This window comes from Centroberyx affinis, unplaced genomic scaffold (genome assembly GCF_046629955.1).
Source record: "Centroberyx affinis isolate AG114_WGS23_722 - 3 ecotype Tasmania unplaced genomic scaffold, CSIRO-AGI_Caff_v1 ptg001190l_1, whole genome shotgun sequence".
In the NCBI taxonomy this organism is placed as follows: domain Eukaryota; kingdom Metazoa; phylum Chordata; class Actinopteri; order Beryciformes; family Berycidae; genus Centroberyx; species Centroberyx affinis.
The window spans coordinates 60,627-75,975 of NW_027279714.1; the positions used below are offsets into that span (position 1 = coordinate 60,627).

Sequence of the window (15,349 nt, forward strand, 5' to 3'; positions counted from 1 at the left end):
CTGTTCTTGTGTATGTTCCTTTTTCATCTCTGCAGGAATATGTTGTGCAAGTTGTTTTGTTTGGGAATATGTGTCTTTGTGCATGTGTTTGCGGTGTGTGTGTGTATTTGTGGCATATATTCTGTATTCTGTGTGTATATATCATAACCTATCTACAACCTGTATTGTTTGTAGATTTCCATTTAGATACTTCCAGATACTTACACGCAGGGATGTGTGTATTTGTGCGTTTGAGTTTCTATGCTTACTTACCATTGCATCTGTCCCCCCCTCCCCCCTCCAGGATGAGAACTACCAGGGCATCGTGCAGTACGCCGTGTCCCTGGTGGACGCTCTGCTCTTCATCCACTACCTGGCCATCGTCCTGCTGGAGCTCCGGCAGCTCCAGCCGTGCTTCTCTGTGTGCGTCACGCGCTCCACAGACGGCGAGACGAGGCACTACAACCTGGGACAGCTCAGGTGAGAGGCAGCAGAGTGTTTTTCCCCTCACGTTTGATGTTGTACTCTTCCGTTTATTCTAAAAAATCTATTGCTAACAAGGAGGGGCGCCATCCCTCTCTCATCCTCTGTCATTCAGCAGGTGAGAAGGAGACATTCACACAGAGCCAGAAAACACAGGAAACAATACACTAGATGGGAACACACCACTAGATAGATTCCTACCTAAACTCTCGATTTTCAGATCAACAGTGGACCAAATCTATTAAGTATTTCTGCTAGGTAACAGTTTGAATTTTTTGGACTTCAGCACCCAGAAATCATGTAATTATTCATCAGTAAACTCCCACTTCTTGGACCTAAATGTCCTCCTCCTAATGAGTGGTGGGGATGGAGGTGGTGAGGAGGTTCAGCCATTGTTGGTGAGTCCAGATTTCTCTGGGTGGAGCGTTTTCTTGCTGCAGTTTAGGTGAAGGAATTCACTCTTAAGTTTCAATTTGTCGCTTACTGTGTGCAGCAAAAAAAATCTTGCCAGTGGCTTTATTCAATACCAAAATTTAATTTAGGCAATCAGAGGGAATCTATGGGATTTCAATTAGGGAGATGGGACACTCTTCTCTGTTGGAGCCCCACTTTGTGATTTAGGCTGATAAGGCAGGTGTATTTTTACATAAAAACCTTGCGTAGTGCAGCTTTAACTTTATCGACTTTTCTATATTTGGCTGTCTCCGCTGTCAACAGACTGTAAAATGGTGAGAGTTAATAACTTTGCAGTGGTAACAGGCAGTGAGGGACACTGGAAGCAGAGTGAGCCGAGTGCATCTAGAGATGGAAGAGGAGAGGAAGAGATGAGACGGAAGGTAGAGGGAGCTCGGCTCATACGAGGGACCAGGGGATAGAGGAGGAGAGCGTGGGGGGATAAAAGAGAGGGAGGAGAGAGGAGGTGTGGGCGAGATGAAGGGAGAGGGAAAGATAGAAACTGGGACACCTCAAGTGAGAAAGGGAAGAGAAGGGAAGTAACTGGTTATACACTATAGGAGATGGGAAGAATAAATTCATACAGTCAAGAAACAGAGGGATGAGCCTAAAGGAAAAGGCAAGAGAAAAGGGGAGGAGAGAAAGTAAAAGGGAGATTGAATGTTGATGGAGGGAATGAAGAAGGACAAAAGGGAGGAGAAAAATGCGCACAGAGAAAGCGGATGATGGGGAGTGGAAATGATGCCAGGAGAAAATAGGAGAGGGTGGGGAAGACTTCAGAGAGAAAACTCCTGTGAAAACGAGCTGCAGACGGAGGGAGGAGTACAGAGGAAAGACCCATGAGACCGGAGCAGGCAGCGAGCCGTGGAAGAGAGCAAAAAAAAAAAGCAAGAGAGAATAGGTAATAGAGAGACAAAGGATTAATAGTTAATGGGGGAATAGCGTGGAAGAATCCTAAAACGTATGTGGGAATGAGAGAGAGGGAAGGCGTGTGTGTGATAATGAATACGGGAGAACAGCTCAAACTAGACCAACCAGGTTTTTTTTACGACTTTGCCGTCTTCGACAATACACTGACGGAAAACAGAAGATCCCATTTTTGGCCAAGAAAGCTAAAATACGACTCTCCTGATCCTATCTGGTATCAGTTTGCATCACACTGTCTCTCCCACACACTCCACACATCATGGATTGACATTTGGTTCTCTTTTATGAGTCAAGCCTGGATCAAACATTATTTAATACCCTGTCCTTACATTTGAAGGCGTTTACCTGTCTACAGTAGCTGATAGGTGCGTTTTGCAGACTGGACTACATTCACAGTGCTAGACATACCTTTCAACCACAGTGTTTGGAAGAATGTCAGACTGACAGCTATCTAACCCAGCATTATCATGCCTTGGCAATGATACAGGACAGCTTTGTGGGAAAATCTCTCTATTGAGTTTTCCAAGAACCTTTTAATCTAGGCAAAACTTTACACTTACTGAAACTTGAACTTTTAATGGGCTGAAAAGTGTATTGATTTTCAGATTGATTTTCCATTGGTAGGAACAGGTCAGGGGAGTGTCTGTGTCTGTGTGTGTGTGTGTGTGTGGGTGACGGCCTGGTGTGTTAGCAGGCTGCCTTGGGGGTGTTGTCCTTTGTAAGCTCTACTATTCATCCCTGCTTGGCCAGCAGCACGCCCCGGCCTCGCTCTGTTGTCCGTCTGTGACTGTAAACAAACAGCTAATTAGTGCTCCCTGCAGGCCGGAGCACAGCATCTGGTCAGCCCCGACACACACATGGACGCACACACACACACAGACGCACATGTGCACACGGGTAATTGGGCCATATAAACGCATGCGCCTGCACACACACACGCGCACACACGCAACACACAGCGAGGCCCACTCTGTCTCTGACACGAGTGGGGGTTGTGTGTTTTTCGGCTGCTCCCCCATGCCTCTCTCCCCTATTAACAGGCGGCTGGTGCTGACATTCCTGTTTTTCTGGCAGCCATCCTTTGCCTTATCATAAAGGGGACGCTGCCCGGGCCCCGGGGCCCTGAAGGCCTGCTTGTCTCGGTCTGCCTGTCCTTTGATGCCAATCTGAGGGCCAGAGGAAGCCTTTTTTTTTTTTTAACCCTTGTCCGACTAAGAACGCATTCCTTACAGCAGCGGCCCAGGCAGCAGCTGCAGGGGGAGGGGGGGTTAAACACATTCACAGCTGGGAGCTTCACAGTAGCACATTATGTTACTGGTGGCTCCTGTGCAGCAACACTGGAGCAGTTAATGGTTAAATGCCTTGCTCAAAGGCTCAAAGTGGTAGTTGCTGAGAGAAGAAAGAAGTCTTGAACCCCTAGAGCTGCAGAAAACCAACTAGATTTCTGCTGCAGCGAAAGGTTCAGGCTGCTAAGTTGTTTCCACTTGTCCTTTGTTTCCTCGACTGAACTGAGTTTGCAGTCCTAACACCTCCAGGGACTCTGCAGTTTTTAGTGGTTTGTGTCTCCTTAGCTTGCTCAGCTTAATAATTGATCAAAGTTGGGAAGCGGCTGGGACTCTGACACAGCACTTAAATGCTAGCCGCTGCTAAACAATGGCCCTGTCTGTAGTGCTCTGAATGCTTAATGCAAGAGAGGCCTGTCCTGGTTTTCTGGAGTTGGCCAAATGTGCTAATGTTGTTTGAGCTAAACTCCCTGTCTCTTTGGCGGAAACAAGCACTGTCTCTGCCCCTTCCACATAATCAGTATCCTGTGACATCTTTGTTTTCATATATGCTGTCTCATGAGCAAGTCCCTTTCACCGAAATCATCACAATTGGTTGACCGAGGGCTGGCGATTATGTGAAGGGTTCATGACATCAAGACAATTCCTTCTTTTGTTACTTTAGAAAACTGTGCGTTTGAAAACAGACAGGATGTGAGTGTGTAAATGACTGGGATATGTAACACTAGCGCCTATTTGGATGGTCCCAGAGGAATATCAAAGCCTTTGTTTATTGGCATTATTCATAATTTCATCCAACAATCTACTCTGCTTCCCCACTGAACACAATGCCACACAATGCTTCCCCTTTGTGTTCGGGAAATGGTCAGTTTTTGGTGACACAAAATAGTAAATTTGCAGCTTGGGCCACAGGTTTTTTCAGGGACGTGATCAGAAACACAAAGGCAGCAGGAGAAAGGCAAGGAAACAGTAATCTGCCATTAGAAGTGAATCTGTTGTATGTCCAAAAAAGAACCCTTGAAAGAAGAAACCTTGACAAATCACAATCCTGTCTCATGAAGGCCTACAGAACCTAGAATGTGGTGTTTTAGTATCAATGCTAGACTCTAGATTTAGAAGAATATGCAGAGTCATTGTAGTCTTGTAATGTGTGTTGCCGAAGCAAAAGAGTGGTGACATCATGACTTCATTAAATGGGGTTTCTAGATCTAGGTGTCTAGATGTCTCTCCTACCTCTAGAAAAAGCAGCTAGTTTGGCTTGGCTGTTTTGGGGGATGTTTGGGAGGTGTGTGTGGGGGGGGGGGGGGTATTGCATTGCACCCTTGTTTTTATAGTGTTACAGTTTTTCATCTCCTTCAGATGCAGTAGAATTCCGTAGATATACATGGAGAGACATAACCCATCCCCCCTTTCTCAAACCATGTATTTTTAGTCTGGGAACCAAATCTAAACATCTCTTTTCTAGTTTTGTTAGCTTGTCAAGATGTTAATGTCCACTCTTAGAAATGTGACTGTCACCAGATGGCAAAATGGTAAGAATTAATAACTTACAGACATTTAACTGTACCCTGCAAGTACCTGGATGTGCATCTGTGTGTGTATTCCTCTTCCCTCCTGAGTGATTTTGTTCTTTACTGAGGAAGGAAAGGAAGTGACAAGAGCTGAGAGGTCAGAGTGAGACCAGAAAGTATCTGAGAGGACTTTCATCAGCGGGACAGAGGTTGTGCTGTGATCCTCCTTTGGGATAATAGGGAGCGCGTGCTGCAGGCCAGCATGTGGTGTTGTTCGTGTATATTGAGTTAGCTTGCCGCGTGGCCTAAAGAATGGCACAGGCACACACATGTATGTATAATTCCAAATTCACACAAACACAAACACACACACACTAAAATGAAATGAAATGAGTCCAGTGTTAAGCGGTAAACTCGTGTTGTGGGTCAGTCAACAGCTGTCAGCATCTGCTCTCCCGCTGTCAGACGGCCAAATGAAGGTCATGGGAAATGGGCTCTTGTGGCGTCACAACAGCTTTGTAACAACAAGTGAACCCCGCTGTGTGATATATACTGTATTGTTTGCTAGTTTGAAGAAATTGTTAGTCGGTTAGCAATGATCAAGCTTGTGACCAGGCAAAAAGCAGGACAAAAAGCAGGAAAACGGTAATCTCTGACTGAAAAACCTAAAATCTTGAAAAAAAATCTAAAATCACCTGCCTGAATGATGCTCAATTCTAAACTACAGGATAAGCTTGAAAAAATAACTTAGATTTAGAAATTGACACACATAGTAGCTGCTTATTTGGCTTATTTCAGAATTGTGTAATCCAGTCCAATCTCCGCCTCCAATATAGCTAATTCCCATAAACGCTGAGGCAAAATATTGTTGAAAGAGCCAAAGATTTATGTCGTATAACATGTGAAAACACCCCACTTGTGTAATATTAGTTTTGTGGCGTTGTGTTGTGAGGGACAAGACACGGCATGCTCTGTGATCCACGGTGTGAAGGATGAGGATCTGGGCTGTAGCTGTAGCTGCAGCTCAGGAACTCGCCTGCAGCCGACTGCAGACGTCAGACTCTGGCTGCCTTCGCCCGGCTGTTTCTCACTCCTTCTCCTCTCCCCTTCATGCTTCTGTGTCACTTAAAACACCAGTTCCTGAGAGTTGCTTGTCCATCTGTTTGTCTATAGCTATACACTCACACTGCAGCTGTCCCAATTTTCATTTTTTCCCCCTCACATGTGACACAGATCTGCTGCTTTCTAATCAGTGTGAACAGCAAAAAGCTGCATCGAGTCACATTTCTCTCTCTCTCTCTCTCTCTCTCTCTCTCTCTGTCTCTGTCTATGTGTGATGGGTTTTTGTGGTGCAGCGTTCATTTTAACATCAATATTCAAGCCGTCCAGGCGGTCTGGGGTGGTGATATGTCGATTCGCTTCATGTCCTTGAGTGACATCCCCTCACTTCTCTCCCTTCGTAGACACATTCAGTCTCAAAGACTGACTTACAATAGCGTTACACTGTCTTGAGAACTGTAATGCACTTTGGAGCTACCACATCTTCTCTGTTACCCCACATTCACACTACAAGCAACTTGGTTGATGTGTCACTCTATTCTGATAAATTATGGGCAGTTCAGGAGTCTCCAATTGCATCTATATAGCGTCTGCAGCTATAAGGTATTGAACAGGCAAACCATGAACTTTTCTCTGCTTTGTATTGACTTTAATAATGTTGCATAGTTTTGATGAGTCAACATCAAAAGCTAGCTAGCAAGCACTAATTAGGTAGCATTAATTGAAAATAAACCGCAAAAATTCAATTAAATAACTTCAAAGCTTACCATCGACCCTAACAATAGATGCAACTGTTCTCCAAGCATCGTTTTTGAGACCTTTATTCCTGTAGTCTAACATAAAAGTTGTAGGGAACTGGGAAGCTTTGCATGGCTGCAATCAACCGCTTGTCCATTGTTCACATGACAGGCAAATCTACTGTTCATTAAACTAAATCACATCGGAAGGAAGAAGGAAACGTGTAAATCAGCCTTTAATGTGTCTGTTTGCCCTGAGTGCGATGAGTCTTTGAAATGAACAGTACAGCTCATCCCTTTTTCTGCAGCAGTAGCGCAGGCTCTGATTGTTATTTACTACTTACTACTTTGTGTAATTCATTGATGTATTCTCCTCTGTGTGTGTGAGCGGTGTCGGTGTCTGTTTCTTTGTTCTGCGTTTTGGATCGCTTGCGGTGCTTCAGCGACAAAGGAATTTTCCGTTGTTCGATCAATAAAGTATTACTGCCGGAGACAAGGAGACAGCTCAGGTGCTGTCTCCTTGTTTATCTTCCTCGCTCCTTCTGTGTCACCATCCATCCCATATCGTCTCCGTCTTTTCCCCTCTCTATCCACCTGTTATTGTTTCGTGTTATTGTTTCCTGTTATTTGTCTCTTTTCTTTCATGTTTGCTCCTCTGAAATTTCTATTATTCACATTTCGTTGTGGAGTCGATACCTGGGCTTTTATTTTCTTATTGTGTTACAGTCCCACTGTTTCTTCTGTCAGAGTGTATAGTTCTTTCCCATTTTTCTTCCCATTTCCCACAAGAGATTTAATATTTGAAGATGCTTCTCTCTCTCTCTCTCTCTCTCTAAAATCCCCTCCCTTTTCCTTGCCACTATTGAGTGGAGCAGTACTTGCCAGCCTCGAGAGCTACTTCCTGGATCTCTCAGTTGTAGTATTTAAGTATTTGAAGAGAGCAGAAAAGGTTTTTCAGCTAATACTTCTCTCTGTTTCGCCCGTTCCTACCTTAAGTCTGCTTTTCATTATTCAGCGGGAGGCACTAGCCATCTTGTAGAATTACAACCGGGATTTCCCAGTATTTGGTATTAGAGGTAAAAAAGTTTCTCGCGGCTAATGATTCTCTCGCTCTCTCTCCATTTCCTACCCTCAAACCCTGCTCCAGTATTCAGCAGGCAGCACTAACGATCTTGGAGAACTACAGCCAAGATTTTTCAGTATTTTCTGTTTGAAGAAAGTAAAAAAAAATCTCCTTTGGCTAAAGCGTATCTCTATATCTCCCTCTCCCACCTCCCATCTTCCCCTCTGCAGTATTCAGCGGGCGGCGCTGGCCATCCTGGAGAACTACTACCGCGACTTCCCAGTCCACAACCCGGCTTTGCTCACTGCCTCCAAGTCCCGCGCCGCCAAGCACCTGGCCGGCCTCAAGGTCTACAACGTGGATGGTGAGTTCCCAGCAGCCCCCGCTGAGGGTGAGTGGGACAGCCTTCGAACTCCAGTTGATGTGTCTTTGTTGGGGCCAGAGTTTTTCTGTCTGTCTCAAAAAGTCATTTTTTGTTTCCTTGTACTAGTTGTCTTGCACAAAGTATAAAGAGCTGGGATTCAAACCCATGCTTTGCAGATATTAAGCAGACCAAAAACCATACAAGTCCTTATCTTAACACTGTAAGTTTATTATGTGTATTCAGCGTTAGACAGTAGATTTGTGTATTTTAGATCATGTGTGACATTACTCCAAATGATTTGGATTAACCACACAATTGCAATACATGCACTATTCATAATGGACATAATGGTTCTGTCTTCACTTAACATCTGCCTGACCACCCACTCCAGTACATTTTCAATATGTAGGAATGAGATGCAACTACTAACCTTGAGATCCAACTCATCAACCCACTGCGCTCAACCTGTTGACTTTCTCCTCTGCTTTTGTGTCTCTTTGCATCGGCTCTAACCCCTTAAGATATCTTTAGAGCTAAACTGAAAGCCTACCTTTTGGACAGTAAGTTATGTAACGCTGCTGCTAAATAAAACACACTCACAAACTGCTCGTGTTCACGTTATAGAAACCTTTAACCACTAACATCTTAAGATGCCCTTGGAGCTGAATGAAAACCTCCCTTTTGCACAGTAAAGAATGTAATGTCATTATCTGAAAGACTCACTGACTGCTTCACACACTGCTGTTGTGGATTGACTCCCTCTTTTCCACTCCTCTTAACACTGTGTATGCGACAGGTGGATGAAAAATATCTCTCTCTTCCCTTTCTTCTTCTTTTTAAGTTTAAAGTCACCGTAACCACAGCTGGCAGAATGTAACGCTCACCATCTATTAAGTTATTGCTCTCCCTTGAGTGTACTCAAGCTTCACTTAAGTGCACTAACTTGACTCCCTCCTCTTTCTTTTTTTTTTTGCTGCTGCCATTTTTCTCTCTCTCCCTCCTCTCCACCTCCTCTCTACCCTCTTTTGCTCCCTCCTCGACTCTGGAGTGTAGCTGGAGACGGTCGCGGAGACGGCTGTTAAATCAATAGCTATTACACCGCCGCTCCTGTCATTTCTCTCTCGTGTCTCATCCCCCTTCATTTTCATTCTGCAGCAGGCGCCGAGGGACCTCTCCATCTCTCTCTCTCCGTCTCTTGCTCTTACTTCCCACTCTTTCTCCCTCTCTCCCTCCCACCCTCTCACTTTCCTTCTGCAGCTATGCCGACGTTGTGACGGTAATAAGTCGGAGTCAGGGACAGACATTCATCTTTCCTTTATTAAAGAGCGGCGAAGCCCTAAGCACAAAACGGCTGTAACACTCAATTATCTCGCGTCCGATGGGTTCAGGTGACTTTTATGCTGCCTGCCAAGCTGTTTGGCGCTCACGTTGTTTTCTCGGCTCCAGATCTCGGGAAATGAAAATGGACAACAGCAGATTTAAAGGTGTTTTTCTAAACAGTCGTCCTCCTACAGTGACTAATGCTTCCTGAAGCCGTGAGCAGAGCTAGCGCTGTCCTCTCCGCATAAGCCGAACGTGCACAAACCTCTTCCTCCCATTTGAGTTCGTACTAAGTTTACCGCTTTCCTGACCGGAGTGGCCGTTCAACACATAAAATCCCCCCCCCTCCAGTAAATCCCTTCTAAGAGCAAGAGCAGGGTATGCCGTTTCATACATTCACTGAGAACTCCCTCTGCTCTGGCCATGAATTATTCTGTCCATCCCTGGTCCCTGGCCCGCATTAATAATTTAGCGGCTCTGCCTTCTCTTAACCTGCATTAACATCAGACAAGGTTCATCACAAACCCCCCGCTCCTAATTCCATGCACCCAAAATGCAAACTTTTGAAGTTTGCCCGAGATGCTTATTAAATTGGATGCCCTGCGCCGCCCAAAGGCACTCAGTGGCAGAGTAATGGGAATATTTGAATATTAATGGCCATATGTGGGTGAGCGGTGTGTTTTGATTTCGAGGATTTAGGTTTTGGGATGATCACAGTGCTCAGCGAGAACAATTTAAAACTACGACTGCGTGTTTGGCTACTCATGTCAGCTCTAGGGGTTTTAATATTGCTGCTGATGAAAGGAAACGGACCAAGGTTTATGCGTATTAATCATCTTCCGTCCCTTGGCACCACTCTAAAGGCAGTTATCCCCCTCACACTGTGCTGTATGTCATTACCGAAGACTTCTGTGACGCACTAGAGGCTGTGGCCGCTACTTTGCCTGGTGCTGCATGAGAGACACAGAGACACCAAGAGAGACATGAAGTCAGGCGGAGAGAGACTAACAAACTCTCTTCTCTCTCTTCTCCTCTCATGGCAGGTCCGGGGAACAACGCGGCGGCAGGACTCGCCCACTCCCAGTCCAGAGCCATGATCGCAGCCGCCGCGCGCCGCAGGGACACCAGCCACAACGAGCTGTACTACGAAGAGGCCGAGCACGAGAGGCGCGTCCGCAAACGCAAAGCCCGGTGAGAGAGACAGCTCGCAAACAGTTTGAGGCATGGATGAAGAGATAGTACATTAAAAGCAGCCTTAAAGACCCCATGAAACGGCATCTTTACTTCCTTGATTTGATGCATTTCCTGTTGAAACAGGCTGTCGGGGCAGGACTTAATGCAGTGAGGGATCATTCAAAAGTCTAAGCCAATGGAATATGAGTCAGCGAAAGAAAGTCAGTTTTATTTGATGGGAGATTGGCGGAGGGGCGGGATTTTTCAAAAATCTGATAGTTTTATTGGTTAGAAAAGTATATTTACGCCTACTAGTGCAGCATGAGGTCACCATGAAAGATACTCTGTTTTCCAGGAAGTAAAAGTAATGGAAGTCCTTTTTATGGGGACTTTAAAATGTTTGAATTTTGAGCCAAAGTGCTTTTTTTTTAGGAAGCATGTCTCCAAAAACAATGAAACAACAAAAATGCAGGGAAAAAAGCCCCAAAAAATCTGTCTTAGATTAGAAATCACAGCCCTGATGATGAGTTTTGTTATTGAATTTGGGCAAATGTGAACCCTAGAATGAATTAACTGGCCAGAGGAAATGAATGAATGGATCGATTACTCCATCATCAGGTACTAGTCCTAAACTCCTACACTAGTCCTAAACTTTGCCATGCTCCCTCCCAGGCTGGTGGTGGCGGTAGAGGAAGCGTTCACCCACATCAAGCGCATGCAGGAGGAGGAGCAGAAGAAGGCTCCGGGGGACGTGATGGACCCCCGTGAGGCGGCCCAGGCCATCTTCCCCTCCATGGCCCGCGCCCTGCAGAAGTACCTGAGGACCACCAAGCAGCAGCACTGCCACAGCATGGAGAGCATCCAGCAGCACCTGGCCTTCTGCATCACCAACAACATGACGCCCAAGGTCTGGTAGTGTTCACATGGACATTTTATTTATTTTATTTTATTGGGTTTTATTAAAGGTAATATGTGTAGCATTTCAGCATCAATAAATCATTACCACATTAATTTTGATACATTGGTATAATAATGTTGGAGAAGTTTGTTCCTGCATTGGCTTGGAAAGCAGAAAATATAAATTGTGGTGCTTGTCAAATACTAAAGCGATCAATCTAGCATTTTAGTCACTGAAATCCAAACTGAAATGTCCATTTCATTGTCTTTCTCACTGCAAAAATGGCAGTCTTAAAAAGTAATTTAGTCTCATATTTAGGCTTAAAATTTTGTTTTCCTTAAAACAAGTTAAAAAGTTTGGCAATATGGTGAGAAAATCTTAGTTTCCAATGCAGTTTCAGTTGTTTCAAGAACTTGAAATAATGGCTATCACTCCACTAGAATCAAGATAATGTTTCTTGATTCAAGGAAATTCTTGAAACAAGTTGAATTATATTTCTAAATAAGTGACATTATCTCACCTCATGGGCGGATTTTTCTCACTTATTAAAGGGAAAATTAGATTTTAAGACTCAATACAAAATTAATTAACTTGTTAAGATAGATATTTTATGCAGTGCTGTAAGATATGACAATATAGCTCACCTGCCATCCTGTGTGTGTGTGTGTGTGTGTGTGTGTGTGTGTGTGTGCATGTGCGTGTGTGTGCGTGCACCCAGGCGTTCCTGGAGAGCTACCTGAGCCCCGGGCCGACCCTGCAGTACAGCCGCGACCGCTGGCTGGCCCGCCAGTGGACGCTGATCAGCGAGGCGTCGGTCACCAGCGGCCTGAAGGACGGCGCCGTCTTCCTGCTCAAGTGCATAGACTTCAGCCTGGTGGTGACCGCCAAGAAGATTCCCTACATCCAGATGTCCGAGGAGTACATCGACCCCAAGTCACACAAGTTTGTCCTGCGGTTACAGTCGGAGACCTCCGTGTAGGACTCCAAACTCCAAACATGTTTTTTTTTTTTTTTTTATTCCTCACCTTCTTTTGTTGCTCTCAAATGTTTTCATTTTGGGTTTGCAGTTTTTATTTGTATTTTTTTGGAATTTTTATATATTATATATGAATCTATATATTACACACATGTTTGAATATATTGTTCTTTTTATCGTTGTATTTGATTTTGGAGGAAAACAAAAGAAAGATTCATAAAGTGTCGAGTCAGGATTATGCACACGGCAGTTTGATTCGGATGCCTCGGACATGGACACTTTGAAAATGGTTGTGTGCACCTCTGTGTGTGTGTGTGTGTGTGTGTGTGTGTATGTATGTGAGGGTGTGTGTGTGTGTGTACGTTTGTGTCATTCTGTGTCCACACAATCACTTGTTTATCTTCCATTTGAGACGCTGGAGCCAAACAAGATGGGAACAAGGACCATGTGAGGTATCTGACACATCTCCATGGAGACTCATGTGACTTTGTTTTCTCGGTCAATCCTTTATTTCCACGGGACGGACAGACAAACCACTAAGGACTGGACACTGGTGTGACTCGGATACCTATTTTCAGGTTTGAAGGCTGATGGAAACATCCCGGTCTACAACATTTGAAAGCGTCCTGATGCTCTTTCACGCACGGACATCAGCTGATTTTGAGAAATGAATGGATTGAATTATTCTCTCTGTGCAGCCAAGTCAATCCCTCAAAAGCAAACCAAATTAAATGTATTTGACAAAAACAAAAACAAACTAACCTTCAACCAGAATTTGCATTAAATGCACATGTTTTTATGTCTGTATATTGAATGAGTATGCCTAAAGAGTTTGCGATACATGATGGTGTGTGTAAAAAAGGACGTCTGATTCCTTTCCCCTTGCTACAGTCTCTTCAAGTGAGACATCTGTAGAGCTCCAGTCATATTTTCCATCAGCTGTTGGTCAGATCTGGACAAATGCTTTTCTTAAAGAGTTGAGATGTCAAATTCCACGGCACCTCAGACGCACCCTAAGGCTCAGCACCCTCCAGGGTTTATTTTTAGCCAGCAAACTGGGACACATTGCTGTTGCTTTCGTGCACAACGCTTCCTCCAGGTGCAACGGAGCAAAATCAGAAGCGTTTCCACTCCAGCGGGGAACACACACATGCCGTGTTACACATTTAGGGTAGCTCCGATTGGCACGGGGCCACCACCGGGGCGAACTCCGCATGAACCGGATCACAGGAGATGCGCAGAGGTGGCTAGATACACCCAGAGAAATGCCCAAAACATTTGCCCTGCCTCGTCGGTTCAGTTATCTTCTCAGGGCTTTTATGTCTGCTGTATCTGCCTGACATGATGGAGAGGAAAGGCAGCGGAGAGGAGACTCAGAGATGCAGCAGAGTGAAAACAGATCTGGAACTGATTGGAATAAAATCCACAGTATTTAACAAAAACGACTACTGACTCCCCTCTTTGTAAAAGCATAATCGCCCCTCTAAACAGTGACTCAGAAGCGAATCTAAACACTGAAAGTCTTGTTTCATCTTTCAGGGTTTTACTTGTGTTCGGAAACTACTTATAAGCTCCAGTATCACTAGAATCCACTAGTAATGGATCAACAGCCAACGTTGCTGATGGTGTGGTGTGAAGAATGCTGCGGCAGGGTGGAACCTCCTTCCCAACTGGACCGTCTGGTTTTCACGCTGTACTATCTTGTCTCACCTCTGTTGTCAGGCCAACAACATGAGTTCACAGACTCACTGAATCCCTCGAGGTCAACCGTGCTGAAAATGTTTTGTCGGTTCACTGAAAGAGTCGTTTTTCTACTAATTTCCTTGAACTGTTATATCCGCCTGTTGTATAGCCAACAAAATAGCAGTGAATCAAGTTGATATCACTAGAGAAAATGAGAAATGTTAATTCTAAGATGCTGTTGACCCTCAAACTTGAAGCCTAAGCGTCAGCACTTCATTGCTTTAAACAGGACCTGCATTTCTTACTGGGTCAAATCTGAACTGTTAAATTCACTCTCCATAACTGGCTAAAGAGAATCACATTGAGCTTGTCTATATAACTCACTTAAGAAGAAAAATATATCATACTAATATGATGTGTGGCTCTGAGCAGGACTGTCCCCTACTGCCCCCTGGCTGGTAAACCTGACATTGTTAGTATGTCTGCCTCAAGGCAACTTTGACACATTTTTATTTCACAAAGATGTCAGTAATTTCTTCTAAAACAAATCTCTCACTGTAAACATGTAGCTGTTACTCCACCTGGAAACAACTCAAAAAACCTTTTTGCTGTTTTCCTGCTCAATGTAATGACAGCAAATGTCTCTTTATATATATACAGTATACAGTATATATATATACAGTATATATATATAATATACCTGGCACTGGTCATATTTTGTACCGATTGACAGGCGAACTTTGTATGAACTCAAGCTCCCAATGTGACTGTGCCTCTTGTTTTTACACTGTATCTATTTATGTAAACAAGCATGTGTGTATGTATGCCATTCCAGTTCACATGACCAGCCTTTTCCCTCTCATCTTCATCACCATCTGTCACAGTATTGCCAGGTCACAGTCCGCGGTCATGGTTTGTTTTTGGGGGGTTTTGGACGGCTTTATATTGACGTGACATTGCAATGTAACACATATTTCAACTTCACAGCATTAGCATTTGTAAAAAAAAAAAAATAAACATTTTTATGAACATTTGTAAACTTGCTGTATGGGGTCGCCGTTATTCAGACAGTTCTTGTGGAGATGTGACTGCAGTGTGAGCGGCCTCAGTCTGACTCTGGAAGGTCTGCTTTTGTCTCATGAAGTGTGAATTTTAATTGAATGACACTTACATCTGAGTGCCAACCAGAGTAGTGTGGGTTTAGAAAGTGTTAAGATGGGTAACCTTCAACACCCGTATTTAGCTGACATTCTGGAATGAGGGCCGCTACCCAAAATGCAACATGTCTTGTAGCTGCATTGCATTCTGGTCTATTGAGGCTGCTGTCACTGTGGAGAAATTGGTCTCTCTGCCTCTTCTATGATGGATTTCTCCCTGTATGATTATTGACCAGTGGTGAGTCTAGAAAGAAGCCCTTGCTCTTTGATTCTGAGGGACTGA

At 44.3% G+C, this 15,349-nt stretch overlaps 1 protein-coding gene across 3 annotated transcripts in view; it reads left to right on the forward strand.

Annotated features, from left to right (window-relative positions):
• The window catches only part of LOC139648295 (vang-like protein 1), a 50,147-nt gene extending 35,218 nt beyond the window's left edge, over positions 1–14,929 (forward strand). The window contains exons 5-10 of one of the 3 annotated variants that reach the window (XM_071524371.1): positions 284–459; positions 7,726–7,859; positions 8,381–8,419; positions 10,223–10,370; positions 11,025–11,259; positions 11,969–14,929. In XM_071524371.1, coding sequence (XP_071380472.1) covers positions 284–459; positions 7,726–7,859; positions 8,381–8,419; positions 10,223–10,370; positions 11,025–11,259; positions 11,969–12,229 — 993 coding nt within the window. In that variant the 3' untranslated portion in view covers positions 12,230–14,929. Of the gene's footprint in view, positions 1–283; positions 460–7,725; positions 7,887–8,380; positions 8,420–10,222; positions 10,371–11,024; positions 11,260–11,968 lie in introns of all 3 variants that reach the window. The other 2 variants (XM_071524369.1, XM_071524370.1) reach the window with 2 other exon arrangements.
• Positions 14,930–15,349: the final 420 nt, after the last annotated feature.